Raw genomic sequence first — 20000 nt, forward strand, 5'->3', positions numbered from 1 at the left:
AGGAAGTGGGCGTGGCCTTACAAGCCAGTGACTCTTGTCCTTAGCCAAACATCACAAAGTTAGCCAAAATTGTGAACACACCCTAAGCACAGTACGGAACTTAAACAGAGACGAGAGGAAAACACATAAACACACCCACCGCCCCCTCTTACCCAGAGCTGTTGGGTCTGCATGTTGACTTTACGCAGACCGGAAAATAGAGAAAACCACATGGAACAAACTGAAGATCTAAAGGGGTTGTGTCATGTTTTGAGCTTACGTGAAGGCTGTTCCGTGAAACGTGATCTCATTAGAACAACTAATGTTTATGACTGATGTGTCCCTTTGGTGGCCAGTTACAATTTGCCATCATTTCAGCAGTAACAGTTGTAGACCATCAAATAAAGCATTCATGAAAGAGCGATGACCCAGCCCACATAAAGACAATATGAGGAAGTGATGTACTTCCCACTGGGCCCGAGGTTATTGGTATTTAGTTACGCAAACAGGGAAACTCGTTTTCATTTTATTTCACTTCTTAGCAGGGATCATTTTTGAGATACAGAGTATTTCAGAATATTTCTGAATCAAGGATCAACAGCTTCTACCCCTGAAAGTGAAGGGAGAATTACGTGGTTCGAGAATACTAATCGCCGACATCTGAAAGCAGAGTCGACAACTTTGGCTTTGTGGTGTTACTAGAATATAAATTCCATTGTTCCTCTGTAGAAGATTGAGTCATTTGTTGACCTAAGACGCCCGAATGCTGAATGAGTTCCGGTTATTGAAAGTGGTTTCAGTTCTGATCAATGTTTTTTCTATAATTTTATAATATGATGTAATTACAAAATATCCAAAGGATAATATCTCTGCTCTCTGGGAGCTGGGGCTGTTACAAAGCAACTAAGACTACAATATATTTCCTTTCCATAAAACAGCTCACAGCTGATTCATAGTTTATTGAAGTTACCAGTTTGTGGGTGAGTTATTTGCATTACTTTGTATTCTGAAGAAACAGTCTCTGTTATCTTAGGCTTGCATCATTTGTCATAAAATTTCCACACCCTAGAGGTACTTGTATTTGGTTTACACTCACTAAGTAAATACGACAAAGAGCATGGAAACATTATTTACATTACATCGCATTTTCCTTCATGGACTTGTCCCCCAAATCACCCTATACACACTGTAAATATTAAAATAAAGTAACCATGCTAGAAATCACCACTGTATCTGCTTCATCAAGACCTAGTTGGTTATAGCATGAAGGAGATAAGGGCTGTGTTGTTCGTGGTCAGGATCTGTGGGTTTGGTTTCCGCTGTGAAAAGTCCTGAAACATGCCTGTGTTTCCTCATTTTCTATTGTGCTGTATAAAGGCAAATAAACCCTCAGGCTGACTGTATTTTGATCTAATAAAAGTATATTAACATAAAAGTAAATAAAAAAGTAAATTCACATCCTAACAACTTAGAAATTATTAGATTATGTTTAAAGAGCATCAAAGAGCAGTGGCTTTTGATGATTTGTAACCGTATGTTTTCATAGTGGCATGAGAAAGAAATCTAAATTGATAAATGCTGCAGTAAGACACACTGATAAACATGCTTACACACATTATGACCTAGACACTTCACAGATTATCAGTTGATACATAGGAACCTTGATAAAAGATAAATCAATAAAACAAATATTACACAGTCTGATATGATTTCCAAAGAACTACCACTGTAAAATGCAGGTCACTGAGTGAAATGGGGCACTTGATTGTAATGAACCGTCCTCTTCCGCTTGGCACGTTTTTTCTGTCTTGTTTTTGTACATTTATGAACTATGCACAGAAATACCAGCAAGGACACAAAGGAACCCCAACGCAGCAGTGTATACCAGAGTGGCACCCCTGTCCATGCCCTAAAAAAAACAAAAAAACAAAAACAAAGAATAAACATACATCTGTGGATGAGTCTCATTTTAGCTCTTGCTAATATTTCCTCAAAAGTGATTTAAAAATATTGTAGACTCTAACCTGCTAAGAAACAGATCTTGATGAGTTTGATTGATTTGTAAAGACTGGTTTTTTGTGTTAGTGTGGATTTTCGTGGTGGCTTGGCAGGTAGTCCAAGGTGGAGTCTTGGCTGTGGTTGTGCTCATTCTTTCCACACAGTCATAAATGGGTTGGCCTGATGATTAAAAGGACAGACATTGAAATGCCATTCTTTTATGAGCGTGTACCTCGTGAAACAAGCATTTCACAACAACCTTGTGTGTCATACTACAAAGTGTCTTTTGCAGTTTGACCACTAAGGGTCGTCAAAGTCAGCTGTAACACAACAGGACATTATATTCACAAAATACACGAAAGCACTCTAGACATTTTGAGAACAATAACTAGACAGTATTAATAATGATGAAGTATGTCAATGATGGCTAATTTACAATGTCACAATCATCCATTTTGCTTGAAAGGTTTTAAGGTCTTTTTCTGCAACAAATGGCTAAAGCTCTCCATTATGCCTTCATGTTTTCATTTTAAACAGCAAGCGAAGTGAGGGTGTAACTGGGCAGAAATCATTGAACAGTGCGTTGATCTTGACATCATAATCTTAAGAGAAAACATAAGTGTCAAAATTATGTTGTCATGGAGGAAACTAAGAGCACAAGTCATACTGGAACACACAGACATCACACTTTTAGAACCCATATATGATGTAGTGTCAGTGAATATAGAGACCTCTTGTGGCTTGGCTTCCTGTTTGTGTCTGTCCTCCACTCCCACTGTATAAAGCTGTTTAGCCAAATTGAAAATGTGAAGGTAGGTTGTGTTGTTACCACGATATAATAATTTCAGGGTTTAGTATACCCTGGCATGATAAAACTTGTAAACAGCGCAGAAAATGTCACCTGAAGGAGCAACCATTCAACCACTTAATATTAATTAACTTGAAACCCACATGGTTTCAGAAAGACACTGCTGTTGTGACACTCACCATCCATAGTAGTGACAGAGAGCCCCTCAGTGTTTGTGTGCAGAATACAGGAGATACAGCAAAGCGAGTATGAATGATTGTGAGATTTTATCTCCCTTACAGGTAGCATCATAATCCTACCTGTAAAATCATAAAACCTTTTCCTGTAATGTCTATAAGTATCTGCTGTATAACGAGAACAAATTTGAGTCTGAAGAAGTGCTGTTATAAATGATTTGACAAAGACATTTTTCTTATTTTTCTCTGCAAATGTGTTATTCATTTTGAAAGTATCTGTAAAACATTATAACTCATAGACTTCATGGGAAATGTTGCCAATTGTTGCCTTAATATTTATAAGAGACAATAGAACATCCCATCCGTTCTTACCCTGCATTAGAACAACATAGATACAGCCGCTGTCTGCAGGCATCAGAACCTGCACAGAGAGGATATCACTCTGCTGACTGCTTATGTCATTACTGGCAGAACAGTAATAGTCACTGTCCTTTTCCACTTTGCCACAGTGTAGCTGCAAGTCTGAAGACAGATGAAGAAGTAAGTCCTTGGGCTGAGTGCGTTGATACCAGGTATAACCAATGCTAGTGCCCTTTGTACAACCACAGCGCACAGTCACTGGCTGACCCCAACATGTTGGCTTGTCCACCAGAGAGCTCAAGGGCCAAAGTCTGGGTTTAGATACTGGAACTGGCACAAAGACGCAAACAATATATTTAAATCCATTTGGCTTGACAGCATAGAGAAGTAAATGTTCAAATACAGTAAATATTGATTGTAATGTGATAGTAACGTACATTTTCCAAAGTAATCATTAAAAGGGTCTGTTCTTCTTACCTTCAGTGATGACCACATTAACTGAAGTCATGATGTCAGCATATATTTTGTCAATCCCAACCCAGTACACTCCAGTGTCATCAAATTGGAGATGAGAGACTTTCACAAACAGGCCTCTTCTTCCTACATCTGTTACATGAAACCTGTCGGTGGTTCTGCCAGCAGTTTCTGAATCCGCCAAAATTTTACAGGTACCTCTGGAGTCCCCTTGGCACCAGTACTTTTTACTGAACAGGAATCGGTTTGTGTCATACTTGCAAAAAAGAATGAATTCACCTCCGACATGCGCTGTGATCTCTCTTTTATCACACTGGAGCTGAAGACTTGCTGAAAGACAGGGTCTAATTAGACTGAGACTGCCTTCCTGAAAACAAGATGATTTCAAGGGGTCTATCCTCTAAATCTGAAATCACAGCAATCCAAAAAATGCTCTTGTTTCAACATTTAACTCTTTTATTTTAACTTTTATAATTTCATTGTTTGACCAAAATTTGAATATTAATCTTGTAAACTTTGCAAAAAAGTACCAACAACAAGTGGTCGTGTGAAAAACTAAACGTAAATTTTGGGTTGGGGTGACATGTATTGGTTGTGACAAGTTAACTTGCCCGTGAGAAAAATGACATTTGCATCGACAAATACTTTTAGCAGATGTGAACGTTTTTCATGTGACAAAAAAATAATTAACTAATGTGTCAGGTAGATTAAAAAATGTGGAAAATGATTGTTAAAACACTTTCATTGCTGAATTTTAATTTCTACAAATGAAGAAGTAATGAGTCAATAATGTGAGAATATAACATAGAAAAATCATTCACACAAACATTTCCAAAAATCATGTGCATGCATTGAACCAAACACCAGCATAAGTAGCATACGTGTTACTCCGGCTTAGCTTAAGAACATTATTGATGTTTATACAAGATTGAAGTTTTTATCCATTAATTTTCCAGTTATTAATGAAGTTTGATTAATTGGAAAAATTACAGTTAGTATCCATCTATAAGTTATAGAAACATATTTGCAAAAAGTGGTCCCCTTACATAAATTATAATGTTTTATTTTCCAAAAGGAATAGAAATTTTATATATGTTATAATTTATATATGTTATAATAAATGAAAAGATGATTGGAAATAGAAGTAATAAATCATAGTTCACTCACCACCAAAAAGCAAAAGCAGGCACGGTACCTTCATGTCGCTGTTAAAGGTAAGAATATGAAATCGCAACCACTCAGGAAACGTTTGAGATGGACTGTGGTAATCATCGCTTCCTGTAAGGCACATGGTGATTGACAGAAATGCTTTTGCATGTGTTGCTTTGTCCTGAACACTCATATGAGGTGCTGCACAAACATGCAACATTTATTTCTGGTTTCTGGTTCTGGCCCTTTGGATCCCTTAGAGATTTGTCTATAACAGGGGAAACTGCATTTTCGCTGTTTCATGATTATTTCATTCATTCACTTAGACTGTGAGGTTTACTGCTAGACAAATGATGTTTTTTAACCCCTCAGGTCCATGTAAGAATGGCTGTTTAAGTTAGATAAACAGAGCCACTAGATGTCACCATGCTACTGATATAATGCACATGTGCTGAAGGCATGGTGCAAAGTAGCAATAGTGGGTCTTCCTCATACCATATCATATTTCCTCATATCTGAGACTGAGCAGGCTACCTCTGACATGAACTGCACGCCAGCTTGTCTGACAAGCCCGTTTAAGATAAAGCCTGTTTTTCTTATTATTTTTGAAATACTGGTATTTTCATTTCATATCTTGTACTTGCAATATTGAATGTTCTTATACCCATTATTTTCATTCACACTCTTGCCCACAGTTGCTTGAAACAGTGCTCCTCCCAAAGTTTGATTAATTTTGGCAGAGTTTACTTGATAGTATTTCATCTCAAAGAACATGGATACTGTGGCTGTACAGAAGGTATATGAAGACCTAAAGAATTGAGGCGTTTGCTGCTATTTGCTGACTCAGAACATCAGGCTTTTCAGAATTCTCAGAGTCCCTGTCTTTTCACCACTCCTTGTGCCTCTTCCTTCATCCCTAACCGCATCCGTCCTCCACTCCTCTCGTGTGTCCTGAATATTGCTGTCTTTGGGTAGGAACATCTGTTTTTATATGCATAGATATGTGGCCCACTCTGTTTGTGGGTGTCTCCCTCCCATTCCTTCTGTGACACTGTGATAATCAAACACCCGGGTGACTTTAGGACCCAGTGAAAGACACCTAGGGGGCGTGGCAAAATTTTTAATCTGACCACAGAACATGTTAGCTTACTCTTGCTTCCTCTCAGACAGCTTGAACAGTTCCCTTGTGACAGTTCCTTGATGTGATAGTCGCAATAGAGAAGTAGCAACAACAGAAGTGCCACAGCCCTGCACCCAAGCCTTGGCGACCTTACTCCATGACCTGTGGACGAGGACCTTTGTGTCCTGACATGCCTGTCAAAGGTGCCCTGTCCCAGGCAGTGTACAGCCAGCCATGGAGCAGCAGGCCCAGATACTGAGGAGCTTCTTGGTCCAGCTGGAGAATCAAGAAGCTGTGGATGAGGAGGTATCGAATGGAATTGCTGGGGAGTTTGCCGTGAGTCAAGATTTATGTTCCTTTTGTTGAAGTAGTGTTGTGAGTTGTAACGTAGGTGAAGCCTCCACACGATAGACTTATTTCTCCTTTCATTATCACATCATCAGAAACCATGTCATAATTCCTACGTTGTTTAGACTGACTGATTTGACAGTAAGCGCAATAAGAAAACAAACGACAACATGTTTCGGGGAAGTGACACGCTGCTCCTGCATTAACAGCTCCAACACCACACTTGTGCTTCCTCTTTGAACTGATGCTCGTCATTAAAGGGGCATGGCAAGTAAGACCCACGGGCAAATGCATTATAATGCCTAACAGCTCACAAACACTGTTGGTCTAGTACTAATCTATACTACTCATTGGCTAATGTACTACTTGTATCAGTTAGACTACCATCAGTGTATCATTTATCATTCTTGCGTACATATAAGCACAAGCACATGTATATGCACAAAAAACATTTGCATCAGAAGTCTGTGTCTGTGCGCTGCTGTTATGATGAAAAGTGACACGCCAGTGCTTGAGGATCGCTCATGCTGCTGTCATGCTCCTGCCACCCCGACCATGACAGAGGAAGGGGTCTCTTGCATCACTTCCTTTAAGAACAAAAAGCACTCTGTGGTGTGAGCAGTGCAGATGGTCTGCAAGGCCTTTAACACACTGTTTGGAAGTGCGAGGAACAACCTCTGAACAAAAAGACCAGTGTCTCAACAAATCCTGTGAGAATGGATGCGCCATGAGTTTGAGTGTCAAACCTGCCACGCATGGAACGTATGAATGGAATTCCTCTCAGTTTGTGAGCCATCGTGCCAGTTTCTAGTAAAGTGAGTCACAGATTCTGGTCATTAAGGGTTGAATCACATACAAACTGACCATGTTTGACCACTGTGCAACTGGTCACATGCGATTTGCCTGCCGTCTGCCCCCCTCTTTTCCACCATATAAGGCTTTATAAGCATCAAAAAACATAATAGAGTATTAAAACGGAAATAAAAACACCAAAATTAATTTTACAATTTTTTTTTTTAGTTGGACTGGATAATCTAAAGAGGTAAACGATTATATATTACTATATATACTAAATGTTTAGGGACAAATGCTACAAATGCCTAATCTCCGTTCATCTTAAGTTAAACATCCTGTAGACACTGCTTAGCCAGTCTGAGAGACTTTAGTTTTATACATAGGCCCAGCAAATCAGAAGCGTAATCAGGAGTTTCACCATGTAAAACCAACATTTTATATTGAATTCTAAGTTCTACTGGCAGCCAAAGGAGAGAGGCCAAGAGTGGAGTAAAACACTCTCATTACATTACTCCAAACTCTGGAGATGAGCTAAAGCTCCTTGGCTTAGGCAGGAGTATGAAGAATTACGGCCAGTCCAGTCATGAGGACACAAAAGCATGGATTCATTTTTCTGCATTTAGGAAAGAAAAAATGAGTCAAGATGCTTCATAGCTGAAAAAACACAATTGTACAGGTTTTTTTAAAAATGTGAACAGGGAAGTGAAATGTGCGAAGGGTTATATGGTATTCCTAAATTCTCAGAGTTCTGTTTTACTTTGGAGGATAAATGACCCCGAGACTGTTGCAGAGTTATTGGGACACACTCTGAGTCAATGATAATTATCTATGTTAAATCTTTATTAAATTGAGGAAGTTTTGACATGTGTGGTCCTTTAGGTTAGACAGTTTTCTGAGATTTTCATGTTTAACTGAAATATAGCTGAGTAGCATTAGTTAAAAAAATGGGTAAACCTTATTTAGGTATGTCTACACTCAGCTATATCCATGTATATATGGCCTCAACATAAGCCAAGACACCTCCCTCTTCTTCCATTTGTAACACACACAGACGCACGAAGAATTCAACATCATGATAATGTGACACGATAGTGTAGAATTTCGTAAAATTACCATGGAGCTGAACCTTAACCTCTCTCACAAAAAGGTAGCATTTCACCCACCGAAAGCAAAAGCAAAAGCAACTTTATTTGTTTTTGAATTATGATTCAAATACTGTGGATGAATGCAGTACAGTTAGAGTCAATTTCCTTCATGTTTTTCAGAGATTGAAAAGCCAGTCAACCAAGTACCGTGCTGACAAGACCTTCCCCACCAAGACAGCGGAAAAGCAGGAAAACATCAAGAAGAACCGATACAAGGACATTGTTCCCTGTAAGCTTTGCTTAAGGCAGATTTGTGAAAAATGTGGCTTCACTTATACTTCTGCACAAGATTATAAATATGACTCTGCGTCATGGCAGACAAGATAGTGTCAGATAAGATATCATTACGAAACTATGACTTTTTCATTCCCTTATATTCACACATCTGTCATATTAATACTGAAAACAAGTTTAGATGAACAAGAGCATTGTGTGTTTACAGTATGATGGGTCAGACCACCTTTGGCTGCAAAGACATTAACATTATGATTTCATTACTAGGTACAGCACATTCGTTATAACGGCATGTTTCTCTCCTTTAATAAAGGATTTTCTTATCTTATCTTTTAGTTGACCACAGCAGAGTGAAGCTCACTCTCAACACAACTAAAAATGACACAGACTACATCAACGCCAGCTTCATCAAGGTAAATTAGCAGTGTCCTTGTAGGTAGAATCTTTTTTTTGTGTGTGTATTATATGCACTCTACATTTATGCAACTACTGTGTTACATTTGCGTACTACGGTTTATGTAAACGTCACTACAACTTCTTGATGCAATGCTGTGTTTTGTCTACAGGGAGTGTCAGGTTCAAGGGCATACATTGCCACTCAGGGTCCTCTGCCCCACACTGTGCTGGATTTCTTGAGGATGATTTGGGAATACAACATAAAGGTACAATACGACGCGGCTGCCATCTGTGGACATAACAAGGTGTTTTTAACGCAATCGTGTTGCTCTCAAAACAACAGTTAACATGGCTCAGTGGTAAAAATAATCAAAGCGGCTCCAGCTTTGGGTTCACAAACTGAACTTTTGAACTTCCCACCCTAGTGTTCGTGTTGTGTTTTGGTGCATCATACCTCTTCTCTTGTCTTGTTTGACTCTAGGTCATAGTGATGGCCTGTCGAGAGTTTGAGATGGGAAAGGTAACATGATGAGTTTCATTGTGTTTCACTGCTAACATCAATACTTGTGCATTTGCCTTCAGTTTGGTGTGGTTTTATGAAACCAGGTCACTACCTGTGCTGGCTTTATATGTAGAAGTGAATTCCCTTTTGTTGCTCTGTTTGTCAGTATAGAATGATGTGAAATGTAAAATGTGAGAAACAGTGTGCTTTCTTTCTGTCTTTGTAGAAAAAGTGTGAACGCTACTGGCCACAGAAACAAGAGCAGCCATTTGTTTGTGAACCTTTTACAGTTTACTGTGTAAGTATTTTTATTCTCACAGTTGCACTTCCCGCTCTGACGGGTTCTTAGAACTGAACCGTAACATGTGCTGACATTATAGCGTCACTTTATCTTCATATGACCAATGTTACATGAGTCTTGCAACTTACAACAATTAGTTATTGTATTATTAGTATAATATAAAAAAAAATAATCTATCTTAAATAAGTAGTTATCTTAAAAGTACTCACTGCTGGCCTTTTTTTTTAACAGGACTCTGAGGAAAATAAAGGAGATTATTTGACAAGGATGTTAAGGCTGACTTATCACAATGTAAGTATTGTTTATACCCTGACTGTGGGAATAACAGTCATGGTAATTCTCCTGAGACAAGCAAAACTTTATCAGCTGATTTGTTGTTAATTGCTACAAAGAGTGGTGGCAAATCTCAAAACTAATGTGGTCATATTTGACACCACTGACGCAGGATCAGCTAAAGTCTACTGTAACTGTTTCTTTGTGTAAATCAGCTTTCACAGTGAAATATATACAGTAGCAAAAAGTGTGGTAAATGTGTTTCTCCTGAACTGATATGTGTTGTTATTGAATGTGCTTTGAAAAGAGACTTGCTTTGTAATTGTCCACAATACTTAAATTTTTTTTTTCAGTGTAGCCGAACTTTGAAACAGCTGCACTATATCAACTGGCCAGATCACGGTGTACCAGACTCCATTCCTCCCCTCGTGGAAATGTTGCATGAGATGCGTTCCTATCAGCCCCATGATGACATCCCTATCTGCATTCACTGCAGGTCAGACACACACACACACACACACACACACACACACACACACACACACACACACACACACACACACACACACACACACACACACACACACACACACACACACGTGTATATATATACATATATATGACACAGAGTGTGTATTGCTGTGCTGTACCAACTGTTTCTATTTACAAAAACAAAAACAAGGACCCGCTCTTAAAAACCTTACTCCATGGGGGTATCAATCTTGATCTCTGTATTATGAATAAACTTATTTTAAATCTTCACATTTAACACTTCTAACCTGGTCCTCTGTAATTTATCATAACCGATCCACTGACAGTAGAAGTACTATTAGATTGATAAATTAAAGCTGATGGAATTGCTGGAAAGGCTCTTGGCAGGTTTCACACTCAGTTAACTGGGAGACAGTTTTGTGTCAGTATTGGTAAATATGTTCCAAATACTTATACTACAAGGTGTGAAATTTCCTGGCTATGCAGATTATGTTTACCACTAGTACCTGACAACCCCAACAGTCTAAACTGTTTCACACACTGGTTTTGAGTATTGGATGACTAACAATTATTTAAAATGATATGAAGGCAAAAGAAAATTATTTGGGCTGAATGAAACAAATAATTTTAAATGGTCTTACTCTTAAACTCTTCACAACTCTTAAAAGGCATTTTCAATGAGAGTCAAAAAGCTCGAAGGTATTATACATTGTGACTCAAATCTGAGAAAGACAGAGTGCGTCACTAAGATCATTTTTTCCCACCTTAGAAATAAGGCAAAAGTCAGACCATATCTTGCACTTTGTAATGCAAAGAAACTGACTCTCATCTTGATCTTTACTATGCTTCCTGAACAGGACTGACCAAGAAAGCAGTGAGCAGACTTCAGCTTGTCCAAAGTTGTGCAGCTGACAGAGTATATCACACCCATTTTAGCATCTTTACACTGGCTATAATGGTATTTCATTTCTAGTTTACGAGACTTTGAACTTTTTCACACATTCATACATTGTTGACCCTCTCTCACGCTACACTTGTAACTGCTGAGGTTATAAACACTACAGGGGGGGAGGTAGCCTTTTTCTTTTATAGACCAAAACAGTTGAACAGCCTGTTCACAAATACTGCTGAAAATTTCTTAAGGGAAAAAAAAAATCTCTTTTAATTTTGTTTTAAGGTAGTTTCATGGTACCTTGCTTATTTCACTGAAATCTTTTGCTTTATTTGTTGTATTTTAAATTGTTTATTAAACTTTTTAATCTGTTAAAACATTTTAAACACTGTTAATACAATTTTATGTGAAGGGATCTGAGCTGCTTCTTATGTATGAAAGGCGCCATATATTACTATTATTATCAGTATGATCACTATGTAGTGATCATACTAAAAAATTACACTTGCGGTTTTGATTGACTAGTTACTATGGGAACATATTGCCTGTGGGCAGTGTGTACACGTCCCCTGGTTTAGGCCTAAGAGGTTAGGCACTTCCCCTCTTGCATTGAGACAGGAAGTGCATGTAGGCGGTTAGCCAACAACCCACTGGGTTTTAATCTATACATGTAGGCATTTCCCCTCAGTTTTTCCAGCACTTATGCTATGCTATGATTTAAAACCTACATTTACCCTTTAACTGAAAGTTACACTTTAACCAAGAATTATGTCTTGCATCAGTCCACACATGCAATGGCAAAGGTGTGTTTGTCCTTGAGTAGACGTGGGGTTTGGGCCCTCAGGGACATTTCTTTTTGTAAATAAGTGCTAGTAGATATTTGTGTGTGCACAAATATGCACCAAGTTGGCTACAGAAGGAGCGGGAACCATGTGAGGTTTGCTGGAAGATTAAATATAGCTTATACTGTCTACTAAAGGAAGAAAAGTATAAGAATTTGTTCCATGTGCCATCTCGATTATATAGAAAGTGAGATTAAACTTCAAGACTGACTATGCTTAGTAGGAACAGAAACTGAGTTTGCAAATGTGTATGATGGGCAAAGAGCGAGTTGGCTGTTCATATACAGTGCTGTGAAAAAGTATTTGCCCCCTTCCTGATTTCTTTTTTTTTTGCATATTTGTTACACTTAAATGCTTCAGGTCATCAAACAAATTTAAATATTGGACAAAGATAACCCAAATAAACACAAAATTGAGTTTTAAGTGATGATTTTATATATATCCGAACCTACCTGACATGTCACATTCCGTGTCACCGTATGTGACATGTCAGTTAGTCAGGTGCTTGGAAATTTGCATGCAAATATGTTATTTGGAAGAATATTGAGGTACATATCCAACCTGCATACCAGAGAGTCACCCCCCTTCTGAGGGAATTCACTTCTACACTCAAAGATTTTTTTCACAGCAAAAAGTGTTTGTCTTTTGTTATTTTACACTTACAGAAAAAGGACACGATGAGGACAAATATCATGTCATATCATGACGTGTTTCCTGCAGTACTTTAGAGATTATGCAAGGTCATGCTATTGCAACCATTCCTTGAAGTTTAGTGATGACGCTGTACTGTACTAATATAGGTACTGTATAGACAAGAGAGAAAGTTCACATTTCTTGAAATGACAGCTTGGGACTCAGTGTATTTTCGGGTTTTGAGTTAAATCCTTAAACATCTTTTATTTGTTTGTTTTTGTTTTCAATTCGACCTCAGAATTACAAAGAAGTCCACTGAGGTCAGCTGGGGTTTTTTATGCTGGGTGAATCAGGAACTGATTATTAACATTTGTTTAAACCTGCAGAGAGTATCTGGAGGTTGGGTGTGGTGTGGGCAATGCAGCACAATGACTGCTACAAAATGAAGACGATAATAATTCATTTGAAAATGTTTGCAAATCTAATCATGTCTGATGCCTTCTTCAACACTTCTATAACTAACAGTTATTTGAGAAATCATGTTGAAATGTCCTTCTTGCTGGATATAAGCTGGTTTTTTTTTTGCTGCTGTAATTGTAGTGCTGGCTGTGGTAGAACAGGAGCCCTGTGTGCCATTGATTATACTTGGAACCTCCTGAAGAAACAGGTGAGATATGCCAACCCTAGCACTTTCTGCATGCTGCTTTTCTTCTAACAGATAATTTTAACAGTGAAAGTGTAAAAGATCCCAGCCGTATGGTACTGTTTGTATGCTTGTTTTAGATGATCACTCCAGATTTCAACATCTACGACTTAGTTCAAAACATGAGAACCCAGAGACCCTCAGTGGTTCAAACCAAGGTAATTTTTTTTTTCAAACAAAGCATCACATTTAACAAATCTTTCAACAAGTAGAACAGCATTTCAGACAATTCTTCGTGTCAGTTGCTTCTCTCTATCACAAACCTTTTAATGATTTGTGTCCGTGCTTCATGCACCTGGGCCATGTCACCTAACGGAGCTGGTTTTTGTTGTCCAACCTCAGGAACAATATGATCTGGTGTACAGAACCATCAAGTTCCTGTTTCAGAGATATTTACAGTCCACTGATGAACAAACCCACAAAAATGAGGTGAGCAACCAGCAACAGCCCTTGTGAATAAGCCAGAGTACACAGAAGCAATGTGTTCTCCAACGGATGTACATTTATCACAGTCAGCAAAGCAGAAACAACAGCTGTGGCAGGCTTTCTTGTGGTTTCATAACATTAATATAGAATGAAGTTACATGATCTGAGTGGAAAATCAGTATTTTGTAAGGTGGGTGATTCGAAACTGAACTGCATCAATAAAGCTACTGCTTTGCTTGTAACTAAACACAAGAAGGTAGTGATTTTTTTTTTTTTAACTGTAATGGCCTCTTTATTCACATACCATACTACACGTTTGCCAGGATGCTAAATATGAATCAGGTAGAATTCATATTTGCTTAGCATTAATGCATTTACAATAATTCCCTTCATTTATCCAGAGCTGTTGTGTCTCACCTCTTTTAAACTGGCCAGGTGACAATGGTCCCATCTGCCATCACAGCGAACAGCGATTGTGAGCTCTTGCATCTGAGGGAGGATCTGGATCTTCTGCCACAACTTCAGCACCTGTTGGATGAGGCGAGGGATGATTTACAACAGTACGACACATCCCTGCCTTCCGCTTCAGAAAATCACATGGCTGTTAGAGCTCAAGACAAACACATGGACCAGCAACAATGGCACCTACCTTGGGCCCATGCTGACACTGTGGTCATCAGACAGGACCTGCAAGAGGGACCCAGGACTTCACCCAAAACGGTGCACACGAGCCAGAGAACCTCAGCAGTAGAGGGGCGCATACAGGAACGCGATGACATGCCATCACTGAACCCTCCACCTTCATCAGGTGTGCCAGAGGCCGTTTGTCTGATGGTGGAGGACCCTTACTTTGACACTCCTGTGAGCTCCCCTTCATCAGAGGAGGTACCTGTTGACTCTACTGAGGACACCAAACAATGGACAGCTGGCCCTGTGTTCAGCACACCCTCGTTGTTTTTGAATAACCAGACACTGGAGCTTACCTCTCCTGTCTCAGGTAAATGATCATTTGTGTGCATGTTTTAGTCTCAAAGACAATCGACATAGGCAACACAGTAGCAGGATTTAATTTAGTAGATATTTGTACTAACTGATGTGCATTTTGTAGATGCTGCTGAAGCTAATACAGATGAGGAGGCAGCTCCTCCACTACCTGAACGAACCCCAGAATCTTATGAACTGGCAGTGGACATAGGTTGGTGTTCTCAGTGTAAAAGTCTGGAATATAGCTTCTATTCATGTAAGAAGAAGTCACATGTGGCTTCCTTCTTGATCTTGCTATGTGACTTGACTAACTGACTAAAGCTTGAGTGCTCCAACATTGATGATTTTGTCTTTTAGACGACTCAGATCCCTGCGAAAGGTTATCGGTTATCATGCCACATAATGCTGCTGCTGAGGCTGTCGGGGATTGGGGAGGTGAGAAAGTCTCTACTACTTTTTTTTTAGTTCTACATGTCTGAAGATATCGTGATTTGCTGACAAAAATGTAAAATATCCATAATAAACTATTTTACTTATTTCCATATTCTCAGGCAGCCCCCCTTCACCTGCCCCCCCACTTCCAGAGAGAACCCCTGAATCATTTGAGTTGGCTATTGATCAAGGTGACCTAATAATATCATAAATCCATTACACACAAAAAAAACCCAAAAAACTGTGCATTGTGTGTTTTACTTAAATGTGTGATAATTAAAATGCCTTCTTCTTGTTTTTCATTCAGCTCCCGTGGAGCAGAACGTTGAGTTCAGGCCAGCAACGAGCCTGAGCAGAATAGGAATGTCTTCAGAATGGTCTGGTAACTCAAAGCCAGCTGCCACTGCTCTTCAGACTGAGACAAAACACTGGGTGAGGAGTAAGGTAAGAATAGAGTCTCTTCAGTGGGAACCTAATGCCATGCAGGCTTGAATGATAAACTGAATGGTGAATTACTTTTATTCACACTTATGGCAATTATATAACAGCAACATACTTCTCTTTCTTGTAGAGTCTGAGAGCAAAAATGACCTTCACAGGTAGGATTTTTATAAAAACACAATGTTCAGGACTTGTATGTACATGCACATTCTAATAATGACGGTAATAAATAATGATATGCAATTGTAGTAGTAATATAAAATTACTATGTGTGTGATAATTTCAATGGAATGGTATTTTTTTGGGTTATTTCTAGCGCCAGTAACACATCTTGCATCAAATACAACTTCAAACCTCCATCCTACATGTCAACCTCTGGACCCACTGACTCCTCTGCTGTGTTCTCACAGTAAGTTTACCAGGCTGAGTGACAGAACTATGACCTAACTTTTCACAAACATTCTTCATAAAAAAAAACCCACTTAATTATATCTGACTGTGCAGCTGAGGACATCCCGACTCTTCCCCTTCCTGAAAGAACCCCAGAGTCCTTCATCCTCAATACAGATGAGTGTGAGTGTATCGCACAACAGAGACACACAGTTTAGCTTGTGCAGCAGCACATGTTGTCTGAGTGAAGTGTTATTTTATTTGACTCTTTTCCAACAGCTCTTGAGACAGCTACCCCGCAGCCCTTAGAAACAGCACAGCCCTCATCAAGGGTAGGCACGTCATCTGAGTGGGATGGCAACTCTCAGCCCAAGAAATTCTTCAATGCTGTCATGAGCAGAAGCAAGGTAACGGCGATCACTCCCCTCGCTGCTATTCTACCGAGCGATTAACATGCTGAATTAATATTTGTTAGGACAGTAACATTTTTGCTTTCAAATGTTTCCCACAGACTGTTCGAGTTAAAAGCTCAAGTCAAGGTAAGCTATTTTTGAAGGAAGACTCCTTCCTCTTCTGCTTTCACTTTACTTGACCTTGTTTCTCTTATAGTCACAAATTCCATGAAAAAAAAACAAAAAAAACAAAAACCAACAACAACCTAGTCCCAAAGCTGTCTGTGGCACTGAGGCCCAAGCCCATTTGTTCCACCTGCAGAAGTAAATTCTTGAAAAATTCATGAGTATATATTTTCATTAAAAAAAAATCGAAATAATTTCTGGACACTGTGGTTCATATGAAATGTTACTCAAACAGGACTATACAGTGTATTTGGTGCAGTAGTGATTATTTAAAATAGATGGACCATTTTTGTGGGTCCGACTGAAAATAAACTACAGTACTAGTATCCATTGGAATAACCACTGCATTTGTTTCCAGTACTTTAATGCAGCAGTTTAGGTCAGTGTGCAAATGATTTTGTGTACCAGTAATGCACCAGTTGGTAGCATTTTTCAAGGTTTCATCTTTTTGTTTGTTAAGAACATACAACAGAGTGTAGATTAAAATGAATTTGTGGAAGTACCTATCTTCACCACCGGGAGTCATCCTTTATCAACGCAAGGTACAAAACTTTGACTGGTAAAATGCCAGGTATGTTGGTGATTAATCTAAATGAATGCGTCCATATTGGGGGTAGTTTATCATTGTGTTTCTACTGCAGAGCCCCCTAATGCAGATCGGCAGCTCGCTCCACCTCCTGTGGCTGTGGCTGAAGCAGGAAGTGGTGAGTTGCTTAGACGCTGCGCACTACACAGTAGCCTTACATGAACTGCTATTAATAAACGTGTGAATACTTGGCAAATAAACTTTCAGCCACATACATCACACCTCTAACACAGGTAATTATTCTTTCTCATTAAAGGAAGATGGGAAACCATCGGGGCAATTTCAACCGCAATAAATATTTTCATTTTCAAGCTGTTTCTCTGTTCATCAGGACGTGCAGGACACCATGAAGTGAACCGCAGGTCCTCCCTGAACGCTGAGCCATCAGGAAACAAATCAGACAAAAGCAACGAGAAGGGAATGTGTAGAACAAAGGTGACACAAGAACCACAACAGTTATAGGCTATGGAAAATCTGAAAGTGTAATCTAGTCTAATTCTGTGCTTTTGTTTCCTTTGTTCAGAGTCTGAAGTTTTTTAGAAACAAACATAAATGTAAGTAATGCCGATAGAAAATTTTGCTCACCAGATTCACTGGTGTCTGTAAGAAAAGTAGGACTAACGTCTAAAAACTCTGTTACCAGCTAAAATTGCCCCTCCACCACCTCCTAATCAACCTGGGGCTTCACCTTCTACATACGGTGGCACATTTTCAGTGTTCAAATTTGGTACGTCCACATCTACTTCATTCTGACATTTGCATATTTAGTCTATTTCAACACATACAATTTTTATGACACCATCTTCATCTTCCACAGGATTTGGGAACCGTTTTGGAAAGCCAAAAGGCCCAAGGAGTTACCCAGAGACTTGGATTTGAGGCAGCCGCCCCTCTCTAAACATCAAAGGTGGAGCTGTTCTTCTAATGATGATCATATGATACCTGCATCGCTCGGACATTTGGAGGTTCACTTATCCCTCGAAGATCCTGCAGTAGATATGAAAACCACCGCAGGCCGCTTCCCTTCATCTTGCACAGCACAGTAGCGCCCTCTGCAAAGAACAAACAGGAAGTGCCTTGTTACCAGCTCTCACACGTTTTGTAGTGTAATTGAACGAATGTTGATTTTAACTGTTGACCAGTGCCTCGTTGAACAACATGGACAGCTACTTGGAGCAATGACTTGAACATTTAATTAAAAACTCAGGAGTTTCACTGTGTAGCGTAATTTGCAGTCTGCAGTGAGGAACTTTACACTTCTTATTCAAGGCAATGCTGATAAGCTTAGTGTATGAGAAATATATTTAGTTGTGTATATGTGCGTGTTTGTGCTTTTGGCATGAAATAAGAAAACGGGTATAACATTGCGTCATTTCACTTTTTGTGTTATAAAGACAACACGCTTTACACCATTTCAGAGTATCATGCCTGTCATTTAGTTTTTTTTTTCTAATGCTATAAGTAGCAGTGTTTTAAATGATTTTAAAAGCATCATAAACAAGTGAAAAAGGATGTTAAGGTACAGGGAATGTGATGCATTTTGAATATGCATATAATGCAACTGTACATTTAAACTATGTTACATAAACTGGTTACACACAAAATTATTTATTAAAAAATATAGAAAGTCTATGCATCGTCATTGTGTTTTTTCTACTTAATAAGACTGAATCACATCTGTACTAGATTTGTACTGTTGGTACCTTGTCACCCAGGTAACGGAAGAAAAAATAAATAAATAAAAATGTCTTAGTACAAACATTAACAACAGCAATCTAGAACACAGAGCATCACAACAAATATGACAAAAGGCTGACGTGACAGCACTGGAACCGCCAATTTATTTCTACTTTTGATTTAGTTAGTCAAGACCCTGTGACCAAGTGAAGTGAAAATAGTCACTCTGCTTCCTGACTAGGATCTAATATGTATGAAAGGCATAATTTTCAGTAACGCTATGATGCAATAATCATTTGCTTCCAGGTGACATGCAAATGTAGAAATCAAAAAGAACCATGAGAACATTTTTTTTTTTTTTGTAAAAAATAAAAACATGATATTCTATGGCTGCTTGGCAAATCCCCATTTTACATCCTGCTCTCCAACAAATAAACCTCACAGGTTTAAATGAGGCTAACCCTATACAGTACAAGGCACTAAGATGTAGTCAGTGGTAGAGCAAAGGAAGTATCACTTCCTTTATAGCAAGAATTTTAGAAGACTACATAATGAAGACCTCCGTAAGCGTCAGATGAACTTTAAATTTCCAATTAGAATTACTGGGTGACCTCATTAAACTTTAAAGTATTTTAGGACAGAATCTGTAGGAGGCCTCACTCTGTAAAACGTTTCTATGCCTACGAGAAAAAAAAAACAAACCCAAAATGGTCTGGTAGCACAAAACCACATTCCGAAAAGTGGATACAACCATGGTAACCCTCTACAACAGTGCCCTCATCAACCTAGTGACATTACCAGCTAAACTAAAAGTGTGAATAGATTTTAATCAAATGAAGAATGAGTGCGCTGACAGCATTCACATA

At 38.8% G+C, this 20000-nt stretch overlaps 3 protein-coding genes across 4 annotated transcripts in view; 1 reads left to right on the forward strand and 2 right to left on the reverse strand.

Moving 5' to 3' along the window:
* Window positions 1-525: 525 nt before the first annotated feature.
* On the reverse strand, window positions 526-5018 carry LOC121187116. 2 transcript variants are annotated; one of them, XM_041046236.1, is made up of 5 exons: window positions 4963-5018; window positions 3799-4125; window positions 3334-3651; window positions 2004-2157; window positions 526-1888 (listed from the first exon to the last, which is right to left on the reverse strand). In XM_041046236.1, the coding sequence occupies exons 1-5, from the start codon at window positions 4994-4996 to the stop codon at window positions 1720-1722; spliced, it is 1002 nt and encodes a 333-aa protein (XP_040902170.1). In that variant the 5' UTR covers window positions 4997-5018; the 3' UTR covers window positions 526-1719. The 2 variants fall into 2 exon arrangements, with proteins under 2 accessions (XP_040902170.1, XP_040902178.1); XM_041046244.1 differs by lacking the exon at window positions 4963-5018 and having other exon boundaries at window positions 3799-4192.
* Window positions 5019-6111: 1093 nt separating this feature from the next.
* Window positions 6112-19087, forward strand: ptpn22 (protein tyrosine phosphatase non-receptor type 22). The gene is made up of 26 exons (XM_041059852.1): window positions 6112-6400; window positions 8473-8581; window positions 8923-8999; window positions 9153-9248; window positions 9464-9502; window positions 9711-9782; window positions 10017-10076; window positions 10412-10554; window positions 13518-13584; window positions 13701-13778; window positions 13963-14049; window positions 14482-15043; window positions 15155-15241; window positions 15388-15465; window positions 15582-15653; window positions 15770-15906; window positions 16034-16061; window positions 16220-16312; window positions 16408-16476; window positions 16573-16700; window positions 16805-16832; window positions 17513-17575; window positions 17789-17892; window positions 17981-18011; window positions 18101-18184; window positions 18275-19087. The coding sequence occupies exons 1-26, from the start codon at window positions 6299-6301 to the stop codon at window positions 18334-18336; spliced, it is 2556 nt and encodes an 851-aa protein (XP_040915786.1). The 5' UTR covers window positions 6112-6298; the 3' UTR covers window positions 18337-19087.
* Window positions 19088-19410: 323 nt separating this feature from the next.
* Window positions 19411-20000, reverse strand: part of LOC121196365 (lysine-specific demethylase 9) — a 7984-nt gene continuing 7394 nt past the window's right edge. Inside the window, exon 7 of the mRNA XM_041059854.1 lies at window positions 19411-20000. This exon is cut by the window's right edge and continues 1611 nt beyond it. The gene's annotated coding sequence lies outside the window, so the exon portion shown is untranslated.

This window comes from Toxotes jaculatrix, chromosome 2, assembly GCF_017976425.1.
Source record: "Toxotes jaculatrix isolate fToxJac2 chromosome 2, fToxJac2.pri, whole genome shotgun sequence".
NCBI classification, from domain to species: domain Eukaryota; kingdom Metazoa; phylum Chordata; class Actinopteri; family Toxotidae; genus Toxotes; species Toxotes jaculatrix.

What these genes read in the sequence shown, in the direction of transcription:
- ptpn22 (XM_041059852.1), top strand. Translation starts at nt 6,299, where the DNA reads ATGGAGCAGCAGGCCCAGATACTGAGGAGCTTCTTGGTCCAGCTGGAG. An exon ending in CATCCTCAATACAGATGAGT is followed by an intron (nt 16,477 to 16,572) that starts GTGAGTGTATCG and finishes CTTTTCCAACAG; the next exon opens with CTCTTGAGACAGCTACCCCG. An exon ending in AGTTAAAAGCTCAAGTCAAG is followed by an intron (nt 16,833 to 17,512) that starts GTAAGCTATTTT and finishes TTTCTACTGCAG; the next exon opens with AGCCCCCTAATGCAGATCGG.
- LOC121187116 (XM_041046236.1), bottom strand. Translation starts at nt 4,996, where the DNA reads ATGAAGGTACCGTGCCTGCTTTTGCTTTTTGGTG. An exon ending in TAATGTGGTCATCACTGAAG is followed by an intron (nt 3,652 to 3,798) that starts GTAAGAAGAACA and finishes TCTTTGTGCCAG; the next exon opens with TTCCAGTATCTAAACCCAGA. An exon ending in CTATGTTGTTCTAATGCAGG is followed by an intron (nt 2,158 to 3,333) that starts GTAAGAACGGAT and finishes TTTAATCATCAG; the next exon opens with GCCAACCCATTTATGACTGT.